We start from the raw sequence: 25,847 nt of genomic DNA, 5'->3' as shown, positions 1-25,847 counted from the left end.
TATATATATATATATATATATATATATATATATATATGCTTAAAAATCACAACCTGGCCACCTGTGGGGTCAACCAAGTCCTTATGGGTGCCGGTCCCAAGCCCGGATAAATAGGGAGGGTTGGTGTCAGGAAGGGCATCCGGCTGTAAAAATCTGTGCCAAAACCAAAAAATGGAATGAACCAAAATATGGAAAGAGGTAATGCTAGGGCGTACTCCGTAACTGATGCACAGAGACATCGCCCTAACTCTGTGGTAAGGCGAGGGCTACTGCATCAGGAGCGGGTGCAGCTAAAGAAGCGAGCTCACATTGGGTTTAGAGTATGTCAGCTAAAGTGTTGGGTCCATGACTGGGAGAGGTAGAGAATTGGCTGACTTGATGAGAGAAAAGAAAGTAGATGTTGTGTGTATGTAAGAAACGCGGTGGAAAGGAAATAAAGCTAAAGAGTTGGGAGATGGATATAAGCTATATTATAGTGGAGCAAATAAACAAGGTAGAAATGGAGTTGGCTATGTACTGTCCAGTGAACTAAAGAAAATGGTAATGGAAGGGCATAGAAAGAATGACCGTATCATCAGATTGAAGATATGTTATGGAGGAGAGATTCTAAATATTGTAAGCGCATAAGCACCACAAGTTGGTTGCATAGAAGAAGAGAAGGGAAATTTCTGGAGAGACATGGATGGAATAATGCAAGAACTGGAAGAGGATGAGAGGGTGATAGTTGGGGCAGATTTGAATGGCCATGTCGGAAGTGAAAATGAGGCGATTGGGCGGGTGCATGGGGGCCATGGAATTGGGGAGAGAAACCAGAAGGAGAGTGTGTAGTGGACTTTGCTGTGTCATTCGACATGGCAATAGTAAACACATTCTTTAAGAAGAAAAGGGAACACCTATTAACATATAGGAGTAGGGGAAGATTCTCCCAGATAGACTATTTCTTGTATAAAGGATAAATCTGGTGGAGGTCAAGAACTGCAAAGTTATTCCAGGCGACCATGTAGCCCCCAACACGACTGCTATGTATGGACTTGAAGTTGAAAAGGGAAAGAAAAACCAAGCTAAAGGGATAAGGAAAATTAAATGGTACGAATTAGAGAAGGAAGGGGATAAGAATAGAGAGTTTAAGAGGAGGGTTTTGGAGGATATTTATATAGGGATTGAAGATGTTCAAGAATGGTGGGGCGAAATGCAGCAGTAATAAGAAGGCATGGAAAGGAGCTGCTAGGAGAGACATCTGGTATCATATGGGAAGAAAAGGAGAGTTGGTGGTGAGATGAAGACATTGAGAAAGTAGTAAAAGATAAGAAGGAGGCAAAGAAAAGATAGGAAGAGTCACAGTCAGTGGAAGACAGAAATAGGTACAGAGAGAAAAACAAGGTGTGAAAAAGGTGGTAGCCCAAGCTAAAGCAAAGTTCGTATGATGATGTGTATAAGAGCTGGAAAGGAAGGATTAAAGAAGATGATCAAGCTATCAAAGGCTAGAAATAAGAGCACCAAAGATATAAAACATATCAAACAAATAAAGGATCAAGAGGGTGTAGTGCTTAGAAAGGAGGAAGACATTGTGAAGAGATGGAAAGAATATTTCGAACAGTTGTTAAATGAAGAAAATAATAGACTAATAAGAGAGGATGGGCAAGTGAACATTGGCATGGTAATGAGGTTTTCTAGGCAAGAGGTACTAAATGCACTGAATAAGATGAAGAATGGGAAGGCAACCGGACCAGACATGATCCCGGTGGAGGCATGGAAAGCATTAGGAGATGAAGGAGTGGATATACTGTACGATCTTATGATAAAGATCCTCGAACAGGAAAAGATACCAAATGAGTGGCGTGGGAGTATATTGATCCCAATTTTAAAGGGAAAGGCGATGTCCAAGAGTGTGGTAATTATAGGGGCATTAAATTGATGTCCCACACTTTGAAGATACTGAAAAGGATGATAGATGCTAGACTGAGAGAAGAAGTACAAATAGGTAAAGAGCAGCTGGGATTTATGAAGGGAAGGGGAACAACAGATGGTATATTTTGTCTGAGGCAAATAATGGAGAAATTCGGGGAAAGACAAAGGGACCTACATATGGTATCATTGACCTTGAAAAGGCTTATGACCGAGTCCCGAGACAAGAGGTATGGAGGAGCCTGAGGGAGAAGATGGTGCCAGAGAAGTATGTGCGATTGATACAAGAGATGTACCGGAATGTATTTACCAGAGTGAGGAGCAGTGTTGGGGAGACAGAAGGTTTTGAGGTGAGAGAGGGATTACACCAGGGGTCGGCTCTGAGCCCATTTATATTTAACATAGTGATGGATGTTGTAATAGAGGAAGTAAGGGAGACAAGTACTGAAGGACAGAGGAATGAGAATAAGTAGATCTAAGACAGAATATATGTGTACCACCACTGAGGGGGATGATAGAGAAAGCATTCAGCTTGGTGGAGAGCAAATAAGGAGAGTTGATAAGTTTAAGTATTTGGGATCTTTTGTTAACGCTGGAGGAAGTATGGAAGAAGAAGTAAAACATCGGGTACAGGCAGGCTGGAACAACTGGAGAGCGGCCTCGGGAGTTCTTTGTGACAAAAGAGTGCCGCTTAGGTTAAAAGGAAAATTTCACAAGACGGTGGTAAGAACAGCATTGCTGTATGGTACGGAAACAGCAAGCATGAGAAAAGCAGAGCAGAAGAAGATGGATGTGGCAGAAATGAGAATGCTTAGGTGGATGTCTGGGGTGACAAGAGTGGATAGGATCAGAAATGACTACATAAGGGGGTCTACTAAGGTGGTGGAAGTATCAAAGAAAGTGCAGGAGGGGAGGCTGAGATGGTATGGACACCTGTTGAGCAGAGATGAGGACCACGCTGGGAGACATACTATGGGGGTGGAGGTGCAAGGAAGAAGAAAAAGAGGGAGACCAAGAAAGAGATGGAAGGACTGTGTGAGAGGAGACTTAAATGAGAAGGGAATTGATGAGGCAGAAGCGCAAGATAGAAATAGATGGAAACGGCTCATCCGAAACGGCGACCCCATATAAAAATGGGAACAAGCTGGGAAGAAGAAGAAGAAGAAGAAGAAGAAGATGCTTAAAAATCACAGTAGATGCACTTGATTTCATATCTGCCTATCATTTTCCTGTGGTATTTGCTTATATATGTAAATTTTTATCTCATCAACGTGATTTATATACAAACATCAAGCAAATGTTGCTTATTATCCAATCCGCTCTACTTTGGGAATATCACCAAAGGGGAATTATAAGTGATAAGTGGATTGGTACTTGACTCGAACACTTGACAGTACCCTCCAGTGATATGGGAATTTAGGAGAGAATGGTTTAACCAAAAGAGAAATGAAGTGTTCACATATTCCTCAGAATGGTAAATATGACCGAGGAGATCTTATTTAATTTTATTGGCAAGTATTTTTTATTAACTAAGATCTATTTCTTATTAAATATATGTATGTGTGTGTGTCTGTCTGTGTGCACACACTCTAGGGCACAGTTTTACGCCAATACAGTAGTTAAATATCAGCGTGATTTCTGGCCTAATAGTTTTGTGGCATAAGCTTTCACTTTTTCATAATTTTCTCTTCATGTCATTTCCTCTTACCATGCGAGTAAATAATAGTTTTTACTTAATTTCATTCGTCATAATTCTCTTGTACTTTCTTATTTTATATTCCTCCATAATATAGTCACATCTATTTGTTTCTTTTGTATTTGCTTTTCTCAGAAGCTGGGAAAGTTGCTTAGCACCGAAATATTTCATAAGTGTGTGTATTTACCAACTCACAGTAACCGTTCACTTTGTTAAATCAACATTCCGAGTACATTGATATTCATTGACACTTGCGATTACAGAAGCCTCGCAGTTGAGGATTGGCTATTGTGCTTCTCAGATGAGGGAAGTTCCCCTTGTTGCTTAGATTCCCCTGCTGGATGCAAGCTCCGATACCAATCTTGGGACATACTGTGATGCTGCCTGGACGTTCGGATTGAGAATCTTCAGTTTTCTGGATACTGCTATCAGCTGTCCAGTCCTGGTGTTGCTGCTCGTAACAGTTCGTTCGTCTGCTGAATGTTTCCTGTCATGCTCCTCGGTGTCATTGTGAAATCTTGTCCATGACAGACGCCTCCTCGCGGTGATCGCATCAAGACACCAGTGTAGGTGGCATCGGCACGTTGATTTACATACCACATTGGTCTTAGCTGCTTTTCCCTTCTGTGCTATATTTCATCGCAAAGGCAGTCTGTCATCGGTTTGAGAGACAGGAGATCTTGAGGGCCTTTTTGTCTGAGGTGGTGGTGAAAATTCTTCTTAGTCATCCCTTGGATGACTGGCTCTCTGTCTGTAGACGTTGCAGAGCTCGTCCTTTGAAGGGGAGCTTTTTGTCCTCCTCCTCCTCCTCTTGTCTGTCTAGTTAATAGGAGATGGATTTCGTCGATGCCTTCTATCTTATCAATGCATCGAGGAAAAGAAAGTTCTGGCCTTATCTATTCTCCAGGGTAAATTCCTGGACCATGTTCCAGCAGACTGCTTCCAGGAGGCCTCTTGACAACTGCGTCTGAGTTTTTGGATGGTATACAAATATCATCTGGCAGGTTTTCGGTGGTTTTCAGAAGTTCGTTCTCCTGCCGCTCCATGCGCGCGTCTCTCTCTCTCTCTCTCTCTCTCTCTCACACACACACACACACTATAAGGATAAAAGGACTCTCCATCTGGCAGTCGAGTTCCCTTCAAAGTAAGTGGAAGAGGGCCTTCTTGCTTGCAGGGACAATGGATGAACGCTCTGAGGACGTCCTGGTCTGAGTATTATATATGTTGATGACATCCCCAGGCATTACAAAAACACAATAGAAATCTTACATGATGCAGAATTATCAGCGATGAATTGACGCTGATTCTTATACAAAACAGCCCACCAATTGATACTAGACATGAGACAATGCCTGATACATAGGTTATGTATGATCCTACCTTATCTTTTGTGAGGTTCAGCATTACATTTATTTATTTATTTTTATTATTTTTGTTTGTTTGGTGGCAGAAGTGGCCCAATTATGGAATATTCTTCGTAGTTGTGTAGTTGATTTATTAGAACTTCTGTGGTATGGATTGCTTTTTCTCATTTGTTCGTTCTTTGTTATTTCGCTTGGGGTTAGTTCTTTACTGTTTTTCTTTTTCCCTACTGAGCTTCTCTTTATGTTGGAGATCTCGAGCCCTGTAGCATATTGCTTTTTCAGTTAAGTTTATGTAGCCTGTCCTATAATAATAATAATAATAATAATAATAATAATAATAATAATAATAATAATAATAATAATTACTGTTAAAAAGAATGGCAGAATTAAGCGAGTTGATTTTATATCTTGTTTTTCTATTTTCCTTACAATTCGCTTTTCAGGCTCAGCGATGTTTCTGAGTAACTGACCAATATTCATATTGGGAATTTTCAAAAATCATAAATGCTGAAGGTAATCTTTTATTGGAACAGGATATCAGGTCCAGGTCAAGCAGGGGTCGTCGTCAGTGCTGGTATTATTCCGTAGGCGTAGTTCAGTTCGGGGCTGGGTTCGTCTTCGGTTTAAGGGTTGCTATTGGTGCTGGTATAGCTGGTATATCTGGTATTACGTGACGTTTCGACCTTCTCGCAGGTCATCCTCGGACGAGTCGTTTGAAGAGACTGTAGCAAGAAAGTCTGTGGGGCGGTATTTATAGTGGCTCGGACCTAGAGTTGCATTCTCATTGGTCGGGCCGGTCTTGGACGAAGTCGTGGATCTCGCCTCGAAGGTCTCGGGGATTCTCTCGTGTGAGCGCCACAGTAGTGTGCCTGGGGATGAACGACAGGAATTCCGTCCGTAGCAGGAATCCTGTCATCCCGTGGGGGCTCCTGATTATCTGGTATTGTCGGGGGGTCGTTCGCTGCTCTCCGGGCGGCGGTGGGAAGGAGAAACGTTTCTTGGGTGATGTTAAGATTTGGTTTCTCCTTGCCTATATGGAGGGCTTCTAGGAGGCGCAGACGTCGGTGATCCGTTGTCTGGTCTATTATTTCGATATTAGGAATAATATCATTTCTCTTTATCCGTTTGTTATGAGCAGTCCTGGCGTGGTTGAAGATGGCTCCTTCTTGAGCGTGGCAAGAGATTCGCTTGGAGAAACGCATGGAGGTCATACCGACGTATTTGCCGAGGCATCCTCGGACGGGGCATGTGTATCGGTAGACCACACTCGTCTTCTTCAAGGGATCCTGCAGGGGCGCCGAAGGGTTGTTTCTCATCACCAGGCTGCTCGTCTTCTTCGTTTTATAATAGATAATTAACTTAATATTTTTGTCTGAATATTTTTGTCTGGGTCGGTGGGGCTGACGTTTTCGTCGATGATCTTTTTGAGGGCTTGTTCGTCCTCCTTGTACCTCCGGTGGAAGTGTCCCTTGTAGAACAGCTTGATGGGCTCTGCAACATCGGGGCGGGGTTCCTGGTGGTACCAGGCTTCCATATTTTTCCTTATAGATTCATCAACAGCACGATTGGTGTGTCTGTTGTCGATGAGGACCGGGGCAGCGCGCTCCAACTCACTGTGTGTGTCATTCCAGGAGGAGCAGTGTGAGAGGGCCCTCCTGACGAAGGCGCTGATGGTGGAGCGCTTATACCTCTCAGGGCACTCGCTCTCACCATTCATGCACATACCCAGGTTCGTCGGCTTCATGTACACCTTTGTGCTGAATTCGGAATCTCGCTGTTCGACAAGAACGTCAAGGAAGGGGAGGCGGCGGTCTTTGCAATGTTCAATCGTGAACGTGAGGCAGCTGTGGTCATGGAATGCACGTCGCAGCTGCTCTATCTCATCCTGGGAGTCGGCGCAGACGAAGGTGTCATCAATGTAGCGCACGTACATCCTCGGTTTGTTGGAATTCTGGAAGACCCTCTCTTCGACGGTACCCACATAGAAATTGGCGAAAAGGACCCCAAGGGGAGATCCCATCGCCACGCCGTCAATCTGGGTGTACATATAGTTGCGGTGATCAGCAAAAGGGGCCTTCTTAGTACAGATTTCCAGCTGAGCTCGAAGGGCATGCTCTGGGATGTTTATAGATGGAGTGCCGGGGTCCCTGTAAACTCTGTCCAAGATCATTTGTATGGTCTCGTCTACGGGGACGTTGGTAAAGAGGGATTCTACATCCATCGAAACGATGCATCCTCCGGGGGGCGTTGCTCGTAGGGCTTCCAAGAACTTGGCCGACGACTTCAAGCTGTGCCTATCTGGGATGTACGGGGTTAAGATGGTGTTGAGTTTCTTGGCCAACAGGTATGTAGGGGCAGGGATCTGGCTGATTATGGGGGGAAGGGGGTTCCCTTGCTTATGGGTCTTAACATTCCCATAGATGTAGCCTAAGTCATGGTCACCCGTTATGGGTGGCAAATGCAGGGCGTTAGAGGCGGCGTTGACTGTCTCAATAATCCGGTTGGCCTCTCGCTTGATGTCGTCGACGGAGTTCTTGGTAATTCTGCGAAATTTCGTGGAGTCCGCCAGGATTTATTCAATCTTCCGGCGGTATTCCTCAGTCTGGATAAGGACGAAAGCAGCAGTTTTATCGGCCCTGCGTACAGTGACGTCCTCACGCTTCCTTAACTGCTTCGCTGCTTCCCTCAGGTCACGGCTGATGATACCACTGTGCTACATTGATGACACCTTCGTCTGCTCCGACTCCCAGGATGAGATAGAGCAGATGCAACATGCATTCCACGACCACAGCTGCCTCACGTTCACGATTGAACATTGCAAAGACCGCCGCCTCCCCTTCCTTGACGTTCTTGTCGAACAGCGAGATTCGAATTCAGCACGAAGGTGTACACGAAGCCGACAAACCTGGGTATGTGCATGAATGGTGAGAGCGAGTGCCCTGAGAGGTATAAGCGCTCCACCATCAGCGCCTTCGTCAGGAGGGCCCTCTCACACTGCTCCTCCTGGAATGACACACACAGTGAGTTGGAGCGCGCCGCCCAGGTCCTCATCGACAACGGACACTCCAATCGGCTGTTGATGAATCTATAAGGAAAAATATGGAAGCCTGGTACCACCAGGAACCCCGCCCCGATGTTGCAGAGCCCATCAAGCTGTTCTACAATGGACACTTCCACCGGAGGTACAAGGAGGACGAACAAGAACTCAAAAAGATCATCGACGAAAACTTCAGCCCCACCGACCCAGACAAAAATATTCAGACAAAAATATTAAGTTAATTATCTATTATAAAACGAAGAAGACGAGCAGCCTGGTGATGAGAAACAACCCTTCGGCGCCCCTGCAGGATCCCTTGAAGAAGACGAGTGTGATCTACCGATACACATGCCCCGTCCGAGGATGCCTCGGCAAATACGTCGGTATGACCTCCATGCGTTTCTCCAAGCGAATCTCCTGCCACGCTCAAGAAGGAGCCATCTTCAACCACGCCAGGACTGCTCATAACAAACGGATAAAGAGAAATGATATTATTCCTAATATCGAAATAATAGACCAGACAACGGATCCCCGACGTCTGCGCCTCCTAGAAGCCCTCCATATAGGCAAGGAGAAACCAAATCTTAACATCACCCAAGAAACGTTTCTCCTTCCCACCGCCGCCCGGAGAGCAGCGAACGACCCCCCGACAATACCAGATAATCAGGAGCCCCCACGGGATGACAGGATTCCTGCTACGGACGGAATTCCTGTCGTTCATCCCCAGGCACACTACTGTGGCGCTCGCACGAGATCCACGGCTTCGTCCAAGACTGGCCCGACCAATGAGAATGCAACTCTAGGTCTGAGCCGCTATAAATACCGCCCCACAGACTTTCTTGCTACAGTCTCTTCAAACGGCTCGTCCGAGGATGACCTGCGAGAAGGTCGAAACGTCACGTAATACCAGATATACCAGCTATACCAGCACCAATAGCAACGTTAAACCGAAGACGAACCCAGCCCCGAACTGAAACTACGCCTACGGAATAATACCAGCACTGACGACGACCCCTGCTTGACCTGGACCTGATATCCTGTTCCAATAAAAGATTACCTTCAGCATTTATGATTTTTGAAAATTCCCAATATGAATATTGGTCAGTTACTCAGAAACATCGCTGAGCCTGAAAAGCGAAGAATTGTAAGGAAAAGGAAAATAGAAAAACATATATAAAATCAACTCTCTTAATTCTGCCATTCTTTTTAACAGTATTTGCCTAAAAGTGGGTCTTCTACCAAAATAATAATAATAATAATACAATAGCTGTTTCACCGGCAGTTAATTTATATAGAATCTTCTCAATTCTTCTTATTATCTTTTTCTCGTCAGCATGTAGCTGGTGTATTAAGTTTCCTAAGGACATGTACAGATTTTCATTTGTCTTAGGTTTATTCCTCTAACGTGTCGACAGCGCACAGGCAGTCATCTATGAGAGTTTACAGTAAAGTGAATTAAGATACGTTTTACAAGTATTTATAGCATGCAAGGTCGTGTACAATCGGTGGGCGGGTCGGTGGGCAGGGATTTTAATTGGTCGTTGGATGGTAACGAAATCTCTCCCTGAGGCGTTCAGACCTACGTGGTCTGGACGGAGTTATTAGCGTCGGTTGGGTGTTGGTTGGGGTACCCACCTCTTGGGCGGCAGGCTGTGCAGTTGATATATCTTCCGCTCGTTCTCTCCCGCTTTCTCTCTCTGCTTCTTCCGCTCTTTCTCTCTCTCTTTCTGCAAGTTCCTCGCTCTCTCTCTCTCTTTCTCGTTCGCTCCTTCTCACTCTCTCTCTTTCTCTCTCTGCCTGCTCCTCTCTCTCTCTTTCTCTTTCTCTCTCTGTTTGCTCCTCTCTCTATCTTTTTTTTTCTCTCTCTCTCGTCTCTCTCTTCCGTCTCTCTCCCCCCTCGATCTCTCCTCTCTCTCTCGTGGCGGTATACGGAGTCGGTTGGTTTCTTGCGCTATTTCTTCTTATGATGGTAAAAGAAACAGAATTTCTTCCCACCCAACCAACGCTAATAACTCCGTCCAGACCTCGTAGGTCTGAACGCCTCAGGGAGAGATTTCGTTACCATCCAACGACCAATTAAAATCCCTGCCCACCGATTGTACACGACCTTGCATGCTATAAATACTTGTAAAACGTATCTTAATTCACTTTACTGTAAACTCTCATAGATGACTGCCTGTGCGCTGTCGACACGTTAGAGGAATAAACCTAAGACAAATGAAAATCTTTACGTCCTTAGGAAACTTAATACAACAGCTACATGCTGACGAGAAAACATAAGCAGAACACCATAAAAATCTGTGGTTTGAAATAAAGGTTGGAAGGAAAAATGATATTTATTACATAAATAAGCCTTTAAAATAACGTAGTACCGTAGTCACAAACAATTGGTAGGAGAACAAGGCAATTCACGTAGATCGTAGGGCGTTTCCTTCGTTCTGCTTCGCTCGCTGTCTGTAAAGAATATTCAGGAAGATTAGTATCGAAAAGTCATGGTCATTTATGTAGAAGAATATACCCATAGGAATAATAACCCACTTAAAATTACCCTACAATTGAGCAACTGAGGTTTACATTAGTATCAGGAAGGAAATAAAAGGGCCGATACACCGAAACCAAACACCATCCTGAAATGAACGGTAAGCCTAATATAAATTTGCTCGGTCGTAATATGGGAGACAATAAGTCATAAATATAACCACTCGAAACATTAATGTATTAGACGATTCTCTTACCCAAGTGTTAACAACGTGAATTTATGAATAAGCTAGAGTTACTAGTCCGAGAGCTAAATCACCTGAAAGGACAAGAGAATACGATGTATACAACATATTGACCACAAAAAACTATTACGAATCTTCATAAGATTAAAAATGACAGACAGGAAAACTTGAATAGGCAACACAAGGCAATGAGAGTTCGTAATAATAACCTTAAAAATAAGCCCTATATATTCTTGGTACTCACCATTGTCGAACCATGCACAAAGGCGTTGCAGATGGATTTTGGCAGATGTTTACAAGAGGGTGACGTAGACCAGGGATCCCAATAAAAGCCTTTAGCCTAAGACAAGCATGCAGGACGAATCAAAATTGTAGGAACCTTCCCAGGTGAGTGAGGTCTGCTCTCCTCTCTCTCTCTCCTCTCTATCTCTCTCTCTCTGAGTCTGACTGACGGCCGGGCTGCCTGGCTCCTCGTCGCCGTTTTCGCTCGAGTAAAGCATATGGAAGGAGGAGGAGTTAGCAAACTACCCATCTTTAAAGACTGGACGGCAGGAAAGACAGTTTGATGGTACAAAGAGTAGGGCAATTGAAATACCAAGTTCTTAATAATTACTAGTCTTTCCTGTCGCCATGTGAGAATATGAAATGTCTTGTACAAAAAAAAAAAATAATAATAATAATATAATCTCATAGTTTGACAAATTTATTTAGTTGACAAAGAGTTCTCCAAGGCTGATGGAGTCTCTTAGTCACATTGAATTTTCAGAGAAATTATTGAGTTAGATTGTTTTGCGAGAGAAATCCGACTTATATCCTTTCGTTGATCCTTACTTCCCTCTCCTCTCTGGAGTATTTTACCTCATGGTTTTATTCGTTGTTTTACCTTTTATGCTTCACTGTTATTCTTCGTCAGTTCTCTTCGATTTTCTGACTTCTGTTTTTAGGTGTTTTTCAGGGATTATTTGCGATGTGCACGGGTCAAAGAATGTTTACATTTCACGTGGTGCCAGTAAGCGGGAGCATATATATAAACAAATTACGGTTTCATTTCCTAAGACTATACCAGTAACAACTTCTAGAACAAATTTGCTTATACACACGTATATATACGTAAATATGTGTGTATTTATAGAAATCTATCTATCTATCTATCTATCTATCTATCTATATATATATATGTATATATATGATTTGTCTTCATTTTCCTTTTCCTGAACGTGATTCTACGATTTCTATTTTTTTGGTTACATTCTTTTGGTCGTGCTCTACTATATATGATTGGAATAATAGTCTTTGTGAATTTAGTGCACCCCTGAAGAAGAACACGGGTTAATGGCTGAAACCACACACTATACATGCTTAAATATATATACAGGCAGTCCCCGGGTTACGATGGGGGTTCCGTTCTTGAAACACGTAGTAAGCTGAAAATCGTCGCAAGACGGAACATCATAAAAAATCCTAAGAAGACCTTACTTTTAATGCTTTGGGTGCATTTAAAAGTATGTAAACTGCATTCTTATTGCATTTTTCATCCCAAAAATCTTCAAATATTGATTATTTGCATTTTTGGTGTCATATTTCTTCTGCCAGATGAGCGTTGTAGGCGTCGTAACCCTGGAAATAATTTCTGATGAATATCATTGAAAAGCGTCTTAACCTCGGAACGTCATAAGCCGAACCCGTCGCAACCCGGGGACTGCCTGTATATATATATATATATATATATATATATATATATATATTATATATATATATATATATATATATATATATATATATATATACATACTACATACATACATACATACATACATGTATACATATATACATATGTGATAGGGATTATGATTAATGATATATTTAATAGCATAATGTGATGCGCTGTGACCTTTTTGGAATGCATAGAGAACAGAGCCGAAGCAATGACCCGAGAAAAGCTGATAAATGATTTCTGGGTGGCGTGATATGAAAACTGCATAGTTAGGTGAGTCAATGTTCGTCAGTTCATGGGCTCTTTTCAAAGTGCCTTTGAGAAACTGGTTGTAGCCAGTAACAAGGGGCATTAACGAAGTGTGCATTCATATGTGCGTGTGCGCCCCTTCCTTTGATAATGGCGTCTTTACCCAAGTCTATGGGAAGAATTGCACAGAGATCCGAGGGAGGAAGGCAAAGCCACGATGGCGGATGCCAAAGTATTTTTTGTACAGTGAGATATTTCGGCTGCAATGGGAGAGTGTTGAATTACTTTAGCCAAAAGGAATGGCTGGTTACCCATTGTAAGAATGTTTAATCTTTAACTTTGTCTTTAAACTTATGTGTGCTAACGAGTGTGTTTCTCGTGTCTTTGAAACAGACGATTCTGGCAAGGGAATTGACTGGCAAGGGGGGGGACAGAGAGTCCCAGATGGGAGAGACAATTGGTGTGACAAATTACTGTTTTAGACATTTTAATGTTGGGGGTTAACTGAGTTAAGTTAGTCAGTGAGACTTGAATTATTATATAACTTGACTCTCATTTTGATTACCTGTTTGAATGGAGAGAAAGAGGTGGAGAGAGAGAGAGATTTCGGGAGGGAGAAAGGAGTTGCCGAGAGAGAGAGAGAGAGAGAGAGGAGTTGTCGAGAGAGAGAGAGAGAGGAGAGAGAGAGAGAGAGAGAGAGAGAGAGAGAGAGAGAGATTGTGTGTCGGTTTGCCTGACGCTCGGGGTTCCATGTTTACCAAATAAAAACGAGATTAATATCCCGTTAACAGGTGGTGGCGAGCAGTATAAGAGTTTTTTTTTTTAGGCCTAGGTATGCTAATGAAGAGACAGGTGACGAGTTAAACATAGAGGGGTTATGATCATGTCACAGTTTTGTTGGCTTAGCGATAGTTTTCGAATGACAAAGCCTTTGTGAGATTGTGGAAAATTGTTAAATTGTTAGATTTCAGTTACTAAGTAAGAGAAAATGAGAAATATCTATCCGTTAACTGTGCAAAGGGGAGGGGAAGGATTTTTATTAGGGTCAGCATTTTGCCCAGAGTGAGATGTCTCAAGGAGTGGGGAACAGTCAGTTAGTACTGAGATGTTTGTGAGTGTGATCCCCGAGACGATCCGCATGTGTTATTAGCGTGTCTTGCGCAAATTCCTAGTTTTTTTTGTTCTCATTATGAAGTGGTGAGTGTTAAAGATCCTATTGGGATCTTGGGGAGGGTTTTTGAATCAGTCAGTGTTATGGGACTGGTTTAAGAGGTCAAATTTTTTTTTTTTCCCATAGTAGCAGAAAGTGATGTGTTTTCTTTATTGGCGCGTGTTTAGAAAAGACACATTCGTCTTTGTTTAAACTATAAGTGTGTACAAAATGTTTTTCATGCATGCGAACTGTGCTTGTATTGCATTTTCTTGGAGACAAAGCGGCCACTCATTTTTACAGGCTCAGCAAATTTCTGCTAACCGGCGCAGAGGCGAGTTGCAAGGGGAAGGCGACTACTGGCCTGCCTCGGGGTTATTGCAAGGGAGGGTACTGCTACTGCTATTGGTATACCGAGGGGGACCGAGGGTCCCATATGGGAGAATAGACAATTGGTGTGACAAATTACTGTTTTAGACATTTTAATGTTGGAGGGTTAACTGAGTTAAGTTAGTCAGTGAGACTTGGATTATCAGACACCAAAAATGCAAAATAATCAATATTTGAAGATTTTTGGGATGAAAAATGCAATAAGAATGCAGTTTGCATACTTTTGAATGCACCCAAAGCATTAAAAGTAAGGTTTTCTTAGGATTTTTTATGATGTTCTGTCTTACGACGATTTTTGGCTTACAACGTGTCTCAAGAACAGAACCCCCATCATAACCCGGGGACTGCCTGTATATATATTTAAGCGTGTATGTGTGTGTGTGGTTTACTGGAAGTACTTCTTAAATATTCAGCCTAAGCAATCAGCTGTTTCAGCCATTAACCCGTGTTCTTCTTCAGGGGTGCACTAAATTCACAAAGACTATTATTCTAATCATATATAGTAGAGCACGACCAAAATATGTACCAAAAAATAAGAATCCAGAATCACCGTTCAGGAAAATGAAGACAAGACACTTCAGAACAAGCCTCAAAACTCTGTAGCTACGTTGTTGCATTCAGCATAATTTAAGCTGAGTGGTTGACACGCCTCTGAATTCCAATTTTGCCTCCTCGTTAGTCCCAGACTCGCCAGATACTACTTTGGGCGACAATGTTCCCAATTGCTAGGAGATATGCAAAATGGGAATACAAAAAGAGAAATAAAAGAATTTGGGAATAGGCAGAGTGAAACTCAAAGTAGTTACCCTAATTAAGGTGCAAATAATGATGAAATACCTCCACCACATTGCTGAATCGTGAAAGTAGTACCAATGACTGAATCGAAGAGAAATGCTGCAGCAGTTGTTAGGCCAAGAGACAATGATGATTGGATAAAAGGAAAAATGTCGTCCTAAACTTATCTCGCTTTAGAGTCTTGAAGTCTTACTAGGATACTAGTTCTGTTCTTGCTCAGTAGATATAAATTCTTTATAATATAATATGTTCTTCCAGTTTCTTTCAAGGCTGCAATTGATGTACGTGAAAATATATTATGATCCTCTTAGTATTTATTACATAGTTCATTTTATTGTATGAATACATTGTATCACTCGGATGCTTTTTCCCAGTACTTGCTTGGTCATTGCTGCACCAATCATTCAGGGTATTAATTAGCAATGAGTTTCATATGTACAGCCATGGACAAAATGCAGTTTACCCATTTGAACATTTTTTTGGTTTTGTTTTCAATAAAATTCTCCAACCTCGTCAGTTGACAAAATTACAACTAGTCGACAGTACAGTTGACAAGAATTGGTTACAGCAGTTGACTTGACCATGCAGTGATGAAGTAGAATCCAAGGCTTCAAAAGGGATCTCGTTTCCAGCTTGTCAGTTGACTATTGTCTCAGTCTTTCTCTGCCCCATGAGTATCAATAACATTTACTTCTCCAGATCACCAGAGCAGCCCCTGAATGACGTGAGGCAGCAGGGGTCTGTGTGAGGGGCGATATGTCTGAGAACTCCAACGCGTTTCAGGCTGAGTCTTGGAGTGTGGAGTGAACTGAGTAGTGCTCCTTTTGCTGGATCAACCAGGAGTAGTCACCATCAGGAACAGGTTGGCTGGGACTTAAAGTCTCTCCATTTAAGCAAGTTTGCATACCAGTGCTTTTATTGTCTAGCTTGAAAGCTCGTGCCTTCAGTCAGCTATGGTTTAACTTGTTATTAAATGACATAGGCGTGATTTCACTGACCCTGAAGGTGGTTCTTGTGCCAGAAAATGACCAAGAGGCACTCCGATCACACCCACAGGCAAGTTGAGAGGGGTCTTGTTTTAGACTTCTAGTACCTTATATGGATAATCCCATGGATTTTAGTTGTAATTACAGAGCTTGAATTCGTTGGGAATTTGTATTCGTGATAGCTAACTGGATAAAGATAGTGTCATCTGTTTCAACCCGAAAGGGCATTAGATCGAGTCTTGGTCAAGGTAGATGCCCTTAACATCTTTGATTCTTTTTGGATGTGCGTTAATCATAAGACTAAAGGAATTCAGCATAGTATATTTGTATGGTGGCTTTATATACTATATGTTTATGGTGGAGTTATTTATATATATATATATATATATATAATATATAAATATATATATATATATTATATAGATATATATATATATATATATATATTATATATATATATATATATATTATATATATATATAATTAAGCCTCAAATGCATGTAATCTCGAATTCTCTTTACCTTAGGAATGATTTATGTCCAGATGTCCAAATACAGCTGTAATTATTTCTTGATGTAAGCTTTACCTAAGGTAAAGTGACTTCGGTATTAAGGGGAGTTTTTCTGCTTAAGATTTTGAGTGGAAAACAATATATATATATATATATATATTATATATATATATATATATATATATATATATATATATATAATCGGTATTAAGGGGGAGTTTTCTGCTTAAGATTTGAGTGAAACATATATACATATATGTATATAGATAATAAATATATATAACCTATATATATATCTATATATATATATATATATAATAATTTTTATATATATATATATATATATATAAATATATATATTATAGATATATTATTATATATATATATAATTTTTATATATAGTATTTCTATTCAGAAACAGTTAACAACTTGACTTTTTGTCCTTTTATTTGGAATTGTTTGAGCTGAGCTAAAGGTTGTAACTGGTTAGGCATTTATTTCCCTTTAGGTTAAATGAAATTCTGGTTTTACCCAGTAGATTTTTGCCTTCCTATAAAAGGAGTGATCCGCGAAGAACTTATCCTCTCACAAGAAAATATTGTATATCACTAAGTGGCTAAGGACCTGCTCAGTGGAAATCTATGCCGATGACCCTTACAATCTGCCTCCAAAGGGGCCTGCTGACCTAAGCCTACCTGCGGTGTACCACACAGCAGAAACTGCCTTCCAAACAGCAAAATCTCTCTCAGAAATAATTGGAAAAAACTTGGAAAAAATTGAGGAGACAAATGATAAATTATCAAGAATCTGGGACGTGATCAAAGGACTATAGGAATCCCTAAACAGTCTTAAAATGGTGGAAACAAATAACCTCACACGGATCTGGGATGTGATCAAAGGAGTGCAGGGATCGATAGATAATCGCAAAGATAGCCACCAGACTCCTACGAATGCGGCATCCAGTTTTTCCTCGCCTCCCAGCAACACGGAAGTGCCCCCTTCTCCTGTAGACCGTTCCGAGGGGACTGTTGGTCTCCCAACCTCTTCTCCCTCCCCAGTGCCTCCGGTGGAAGATATATCTCCGGTGATGATTACTAGCCCTCGTAATCCTCCCCACCCTATCTCTCCCCCCCAACCCCCCATCGTAGATGCGGATGAAAGTGATCATGAGGGGTCTGTCGGCTGGCAGATACAAACAAGCAGAAAGAAGAGAAGAACCTCTCGTTTGGCCGCTGGACCGGAGTCCAACATTCGTGTTTCACCTCGCCCGACACCTAAGAAGAGATGTCACGTAGTAATTCACAATCTGCGCTCATCGGTGACGCTAGACGCCATAGTGGAGAGAATCAAGTTTCTCACTGGCTCTGACCCACTCATCTCTCACGAACTCCTATGCAGGATTAAACAAAGTAGCTTACAGGATTACCTGCCTATTTCAACACCTCGGCGTTATTAAAGCCGAGAATTTCGGTCCTAATATATTAGTTTCAAGATATAAATTATTCCGGGATCAACCACCCCCAGGGGAACTTACTGACACTCCAACCAGGGGCATTTCCACCGCAAGTGCCAGTCAACCCCCATGGCAAGTTACTGCCCACTCCCCCTGGCTAACCCCCCATCCACCCAAATGATCAGCGCATTCATCTCCCATCTTCGTGAGTAGCCATGGATACATTAAACATAATCTCTTGGAATATTTTTGGCCTCAAGCGGAACATTCCTCTCCTAAACATGTTCTGCAAAAACTTCAAAGGCATCATTGCATTGCAAGAAACGCTCCTCTGGCCACATGACCTTGCCATCTGCGATTCAATTCATGAAGACTTCAGAACCTTCTCGACTTCATCGATGCAAGTTACAGATCAAATCATAGCCGGTCGCCAGAAAGGGGGCCTTTCTTTCCTGTGGCACAAATCGTCAGACAATATGATAAAGGTGATGACCTACAGGAGTGACAGATTACTGGGGCTTCAAGTGACAGTAGGGAACTCTAGAATCCTAATTATTAATGTTTACATGCCATGGGAAAATAACAACAATTTTGATCATTACTGCATGACCCTAGGGGAGTTACACAGTATTATTCATGATTCTCCTGCTGATCATATTTGTATAATCGGGGACCTTAATTCTCACCCCACAAAACAATTTTATAATGAACTTACTCACTTCTGTCAAAATCATGCTCTCCAAATTAGCGATGTAATGCTCCTCCCTCCCTCCTCCTATTCATATGTACATAATAGAGCGGACGCTATTACAACCTCCTGGCTGGACTACTGCATCACATCTCCACAACTTCATGATTCTATTATGACCTGCAATATTCGCTATGATCTTGCAACGGCCTACGACCACATCCCATTACAGGTGTCATTCAGTACCCCATCCCTCCCTACCATGAACCCCCTAACTGTTCGCCCACCAGCAGTAAACTGGGATTTCAAAAACCAACAGAAAACCAGATACTTTAGGGCGACCACAGAAACCAGGTTGCGGTCAGTAGTTCATCCGGCAGACGCCTTACTTTGTACTAACACAAATTGTAGAAATGACCACCACAGGAGGGACCTGAATGAATTCTATTCGAACATAATCTCCACTATGCTTTCTTAGGGCAGGACTGCCTACAGATTTCGTCAAGGTAATTCTCGTAATATACCTGGATGGAATGACTTGGTTAAAGATATGTATACATACTCACGAGAAGTATTTTTACTGTGGAGGCAAAATGGTAGCCCCAGGGAAGGGCACACTGCATTACTAATTTTTTCACTGACCAAATCTACTTTTGTGGCGGCGTTCTTGGAATTTACCGAGCATACATAACTTGTTTTTTAAGTCACTGTTGATAATTGAAGCAAAATATCTTGTTGGACACAGCATGGTTAGGTTAGGGCTTCCACAAGGCCACAAAGTAGTGAGACAATGAACCAGGCTGCCTTTGCATCTTTGAGAAAGGCAGCCAAGGGTTACAGGTGTGAGTTTGTGGCCTTGTGGAAGTGATTCTTTCTGAATATTCTATTTGGTTGTCTTGCTTCGTTGATAATGTTTCAAATTTCAGGTTTTAGCGTTTATCCTATTAAAAACACCACTGGAATATTGATAGTGGTCAGAAGAACGAAAGTATAAGAAATGTGGTGATTCATATATATATCTGTTCATGGGTTCTTTTGCTGTGCATTCATAAGAAGGTTGTTACACATTAGAAGTAAAAAGACAACATAAATATGAGGGTTAAGTCAAACTACTACTTTGCAGTTGCTAATTTATCTCAAACCAAACAATGTACAATAGAGGTAAAAAGACACATCTGTGTTACACAGTCAGAGACTCTTCCGCCGTACACACTTGTTTATTCAGAGTAATACAGTACAGTTATGAAAACTGTGATGATATATATATGGTTGCATTTTATTCTTAACATAATGTTAGAATGTAATTCATTTCCATTTCCATATTTCCAGGAACATCTATAGGTACATTGAAATACTATGAAATAGGGTCATTCTCTTTGAAGAACCTGAATTATGCACTGAACGCTGCACTGAGAAAAGCAACCAAAAATTGCATATTTCTGCTCTGTTCAGTGTTTTCAGAAGCTTGATTTCCCGTGGATGTTAGCTGTTCTCGGAAGATTTGCACACTTTCATAGATTTCACAGAATGTTTTAGCAGATCCTGAGTGGGCTCGTAGGCCGGGAAATAAAATGAAGAAAAGAACAAGGCTCTTAAGCGAATGGAATGAAGACATTTCAGAGAGCATTTCCCGAAGATATATCCTGGAGATGCCGTCAAGTTTTCTGGTGGGGCCCTGAAGATTTCTTGGAGAGGCTGTGTAAAATCTCACCCAGAGAATGTATTATTGACTGTACTAGAAGAGGAAGAAGATATTGTGGAAGTTATCGTAGGAGTTGATGTGGAAGTTATCGTAGAAGTTGGAGTAGAGGTTAGGGTAGAAGTTGGCGTAGAGGTTGGTGTGGAAGTTGGGGTAGAAGTTGGCGTAGAAGTTGGTGTTGAAGTTGACGTAGAGGTTTGTGTGGAAGTTGGTGTGGAAGTTGGGGTAGAAGTGGACGTAGAAGTTGGTGTGGAAGATGGAGTAGAAGGTGGTGTAGAAGTTGGTGTGGAAGTTGGGGTAGATGTTGGCGTAGAAGTTGGTGTGGAAGATGGAGTAGAAGGTGGCGTAGAAGTTGGTGTGGAGTTGGGTAGATGTTGGCGTAGAAGTTGGTGTGGAAGATGGAGTAGAAGGTGGTGTAGAAGTTGGTGTGGAAGTTGGGGTAGATGTTGGCGTAGAAGTTGGTGTGGAAGATGGAGTAGAAGGTGGCGTAGAAGTTGGTGTGGAAGTTGGGGTAGATGTTGGCGTAGAAGTTGGTGTGGAAGATGGAGTAGAAGGTGGCGTAGAAGTTGGTGTGGAAGTTGGTGTTGAAGTAGGTGTGGAAGCTGGTGTAGAAGTTGGTGTAGAGGTTAATGTAGGCGTTACTGGAGTGGCTGTAGGAGTTGATGTGGGAGTGACTGTAGCATTAACTGTGGAATTTCCAGTAGGAGTGGCTATAGAAGTTACTGAAGGAGTTATTGTAGAAGGGGTTGTAGGAAGTATTGTAGGAGGGGTTGTAGGAGTTGCTGTAAGATTTACTGTAGGAGTTATTGTAGAAGGGGTTGTAGGATTTGTTGTAAGATTTACTGTAGGAGTTGTTGAAGGAGTTACTGGAGGAGGCGTAGGAGTTACTATAGGAGGCGTAGGAGTTACTATAGGAGGCGTAGGAGTTACTATAGGAGGCGTAGGAGTGGGTGTAGGACCTGTTGGAATAAATGTAAATTAGAAAAATCAAGTAATCAGGGTGCCTGATCCAAGAAGCCAGGCATTTTACAGGTTTAAATTCAGTGTGTCTACAGTATTTATGATTTCATTACTTCAAGATGACAATAAGAACAGTTTCAGTTCAATTTAGGATCGGTGTAGAACAAACCATTCAAGTCTTCCCATAAGAGTGACGACATAATTGTGATGAGGAAGAATCTATTGAGAGAGGGCCGGGGATTTTCAGATGAACGTGCAAAGGGGTCACAATTATAAAAAATGAAAAGGAAAACTTGGGAAGAAGAGTATTACTCTTGCTTATTCACAGTTACTCAGATTAAGGTAGAATACTGTACTCTATTAATGAATTAACAACCTTGAAAACTGGGAGAAAGATAACAAAGTCAATATTTTCTTACCTCTTACATAACAGCACTTGCACTTCTTGCCCTTACATCCTTTTTGTAGCTCTTCTTCGTTTCCTCTGCACTTCTTTCTGCACTTCCCACTTACTCTGATGCAATTCTTCTTTTCTTTGTTTTTGCACTTTTCTGGACCTTAGGGGGAAATTGGAGTTGATATGAGTTCCCTCTCAAAACAAGCCATGAAGAGTACACAAGAGGAGAAAATTCTAAGAGGGAAAATAGAGGTGAATTTCAACCCAAAGGGAAGAGACACCCCTTTCTATTGCAAAAGAACCTCATATTAAACCCAGGAAGGTGGAAGTGAAAAGTACATGGGAAATCGAAAAAGGAATAATTAGAAAGAAACCAATTCCGAACATTTTCCCGAGAAGCTGCTGCATTCCTAAGCTGTGCTGTAGAATTTGTCTCGCTCTTGCTCACTTCATACCGTCAGATAGCAGCCCCCCCGCTCCATCTTTCTATCTTCCATTTATTGCCATTTCAGTATTCCTGCTAATATCACTTTCAATTCTCTCTTTTCTCAAACATCTTTGTATTTATCTTTTTCTCTTTTGTCAGTCTTTGCAGCTTCTCTTCACCATCATCAAGTGACGCGGTACTGTCGGCAAGCAACTATTGGCCCAATCTCAGTCAACGTCCACTTTTCTTATTAAAAAGGTTTGTACTTACATGAATATAATGTCTAACTGTAAAAATATTTCAGTTATTATTGGGTCATCTGGCAAAGAACTCCAAGGAAAATCTATTCTTACCTTTTTTATAGCAACACGAGCATTTTTTTCCTTTGCATCCTTTCGGTAGCACCAATTCCTTAGGTTTGCACTTCTTTCTGCACTTGCCTTTCTTTTTGAGGCACTTGGGTTTCTCTTTGTTCTTGCATTTGTCATTGTCTGGGGAAAACAGTGAAAGCAGATAGAATTGGCCAAAGAACGTTCTCATCTATGTTCATCTTTGCACGCCCAGGAATTTGCATGGAGATTAAAAACAGCGCTTCTAAATTTCCAAAAGGAGCAAATGCCTAAACGAAAAATAGAAGAGGATAATGATATACTAAAGATGGAATATTTATGAAACAAGTAAAAGGAAGGAGGAGAATGAAAGGAAAAAAGATAAACAAGGAAAAAAAGGGCAAGTTTTCTTCAAGGAAAGAGAGAGAGAAAGAAGATAAGAACACAAGACCCCAAATTGTGTTTTACCTTTGTAGCAGCATTTGCAGACTTTGCCTTTGCATCCTCGAGGAAGTTCCTTTTCCTTGGGTTTACAGACGTCCTTACTTTTCCCGCTGACTCTAAGGCAACTTTTCTTCTCTTTACCTTGACATCCTGGAATTTCAAAATGCAATCAAGGACTCCGGCTGTTTTGCAGAATTCGAAATACTCGTGTTCATAGTACACAAAACATTGACCAAATCTGGCCTCACAGGATGACATGTAGTGAACTAAAGGCTCAAAAGATTCATTTCTGTTTTTATCATGCAGGAGAAATTGAACATAATTAAAAAAATAGAATCAAGATTTATTCGGGAAATGAATGTAATTCTGTGCAAAGTATGATGCGTGTGTACTTTATTGCAAAGATATGTTGGTTGTTGTGAAGGCGCTATAAGTTATTATTGCAGAAGCCTCGTCCATTGCAGGTAAAATAATGATATAAGAAGAACTGCTTCCTAGCTTTTATGCCTAAGGACCCAAGGCATATGGGGCAAATAACAAAATACAATAATAGTGTAATATTAGCGTAAGACGAAATTGTGAGACCTCGTTTTTTTTCAAATACTGACCTCATTTTTTTCAAATCCGCCAATATACTTCTTAATTATGTGGTAGAATTTCAACATAGCAGTGGCATTTACTATAACAGCTCTCAAAGTTTGCACAAAGAAAACTTGACTTAAACACTGCGGTTGCCAAGATGTCACCGAAGAAAATAGAATGAGCCATTATAAGTCGTAGGAGGTCATTGAAGATTGCGATGATCAAGACGTCAGAAAAGATTACCTGTGTTAATTTACGCATCTAGCAAGTATGAAGTATGACATCTGGTAAAGCATTGTATGTTTCTTGTTTTATAATGCTAAGTTGTCACCGTGTAGTCTAAAAGTGATAAAGTGGATAGAGGCCAACTTCTCACGGTAGTTAGTGATCATTTTGTGGTAGGGCAAAGTCATGGACTTGCATCAACCGGCATCGAGTTCTTTCTGATTGTTGACTTCCTTACCTTCGGGCTTCGGCTTTGGGACGCAACATCTGCAGCCAGCAGGGCCGTCACAGTAGCCGGACACTTCGCCGTCGCAGGCCACACCTGGTTCCGTGCAAGAGCCTCCCTTGGCAGAGCATTCAGGAGTAATGACACAAGGTTTCCCAGGTGTTACTGGTGGTCCTAAATCTGGGGGTGGATGGGTTCATGAGAATATACTGTTTCGAGTGACATATTTATTGGTATTATTAATGCACATTATGAAAACATTCAGACAGAACCATTAACTTGTACAGCAAGATTCTGTGGAACAGAGGCCAATATATGAACATTTTGTCTCTGAAGATTCCTGCTGTTTTGGCGAATACCTCCAGCATCAAAGTTAGAAATTCGTTCCAACTTTTCATTTGTATATGTGTATATATATATATATTATATATATATATATATATATATATATATATATATATATATATAATCACAGTAGATGCCCGTGACTTCATTAAATAAGCGAATACCACAGGAAAATGATAGGCAGAAATCCAAGCGCTTTCGTCTTGACAGTGTCTTAGGAAAGACGAAAGCGTTTGGATTTCTGTCTATTATTTTCCTGCGGTATGCGCTTATATATATATATATATATATATATATATATATATATATATATATATATATATATATATATATATATAATGTGTGTATTGTTGTGTAATAATATATAACATATAATATAATTATATTAATCATATATATATATATATTAATTATATATTTTAATTCTATAATATTAATATATAATATATATATATATATACAGCGTGTATTTTGAATGTGTGCGCAATCATTCATGGCAAAACCCTCCCCTGAGATTAACTTTAGTTGGACATTGCCGTAAATTTAAATCCTTAGAAACCGTGTCACATTGGCCATTTTAAAAGTGAATAGTATTTATAAGATTCCAGAAGCACAGAAACAAGAATGCAACTGCTAAGCTCAGCACTTGAAAGAATTGCTGAATCATGCAATGCGTGGCAGCAGACGTCACGAAAGAAGCCATCCATCCTGCAGCCGACGGTGAGAAGATCGAGAGATGGAAAGATTTGTCGGGTTTTACTGTTCTCAGACGCATCCCTAACCCGGGGAAGGAAAGAGAAAGGATGAAGCATGAAAATAATGAGGTCAGCTTCTAAAACTGAGACCAATGTCTAACACAAAGCTGTAATAACTTGTATGAAGAAAAGAATTTTCCTCTTCTAAATATAGCGCCTCAGTGGTGTGATCGGTATCGTCTTGGCCTGCCACCTCAGTGGCCGAGAGTTCGATTCTCGGGCATTACATTGAGGGGTGCGAGATGTGTATTTCTGGTGATAGAAGTTCACACTCGACGTGATTCGGAAGTCACGTAAAAGATATTGGTCCCGTTGCTGAATAAACACTGGTTCCATGCAACGTAAAAACACCATACAAACAAACAAAACAATAATTCTAAATAATGCACCCAATGTTTTCTGAGATTAAATAAACTGAAGTATGTGACTTCTCCAAAGCAAGCTTGAAGCTACCTGAACCTGGAAAATATTGATAGAAGTGAGACATGTTGAATGGGAGAGGGAGCAAAAAGTGGTGAGACACTGTTTCTTGGATGCATTAGCTTTGACCAAATTACAAAAGCCTCTTTTAGACAGGCTTACACGGGCAGAGTTGAAATAGACGAGAGATTTACTCGGGATTGAGTGTGATCAGCAAGTGATTCTGTTCATGATCACCTACGAGGTTTAAAATTTCCTTCGACAGCTTTGGATAGAGGGGACCACAAATTTCAGACTTGTAAGTTGATGGTCGGCTGATAGAATTTGAGTCTTCAAGTTCTGGTTGCCATGAGAATTTTGAGCGTGCTCAAAATTCT

General features: G+C 41.2%; 1 protein-coding gene across 1 annotated transcript; it reads left to right on the top strand.

Moving 5' to 3' along the window:
* Nucleotides 1-7,399: 7,399 nt before the first annotated feature.
* Nucleotides 7,400-21,342, top strand: LOC135205857 (isoniazid-induced protein IniB-like). Its single transcript, XM_064237109.1, has 4 exons — nucleotides 7,400-7,502; nucleotides 19,991-20,002; nucleotides 20,377-20,715; nucleotides 20,747-21,342. The coding sequence occupies exons 1-4, from the start codon at nucleotides 7,400-7,402 to the stop codon at nucleotides 21,340-21,342; spliced, it is 1,050 nt and encodes a 349-aa protein (XP_064093179.1).
* Nucleotides 21,343-25,847: the final 4,505 nt, after the last annotated feature.

Source organism: Macrobrachium nipponense, chromosome 24, assembly GCF_015104395.2.
Source record: "Macrobrachium nipponense isolate FS-2020 chromosome 24, ASM1510439v2, whole genome shotgun sequence".
NCBI classification, from domain to species: domain Eukaryota; kingdom Metazoa; phylum Arthropoda; class Malacostraca; order Decapoda; family Palaemonidae; genus Macrobrachium; species Macrobrachium nipponense.
Note: the sequence above shows the minus strand (reverse complement) of the source record. Positions and strands in the feature narration are given on the sequence as shown.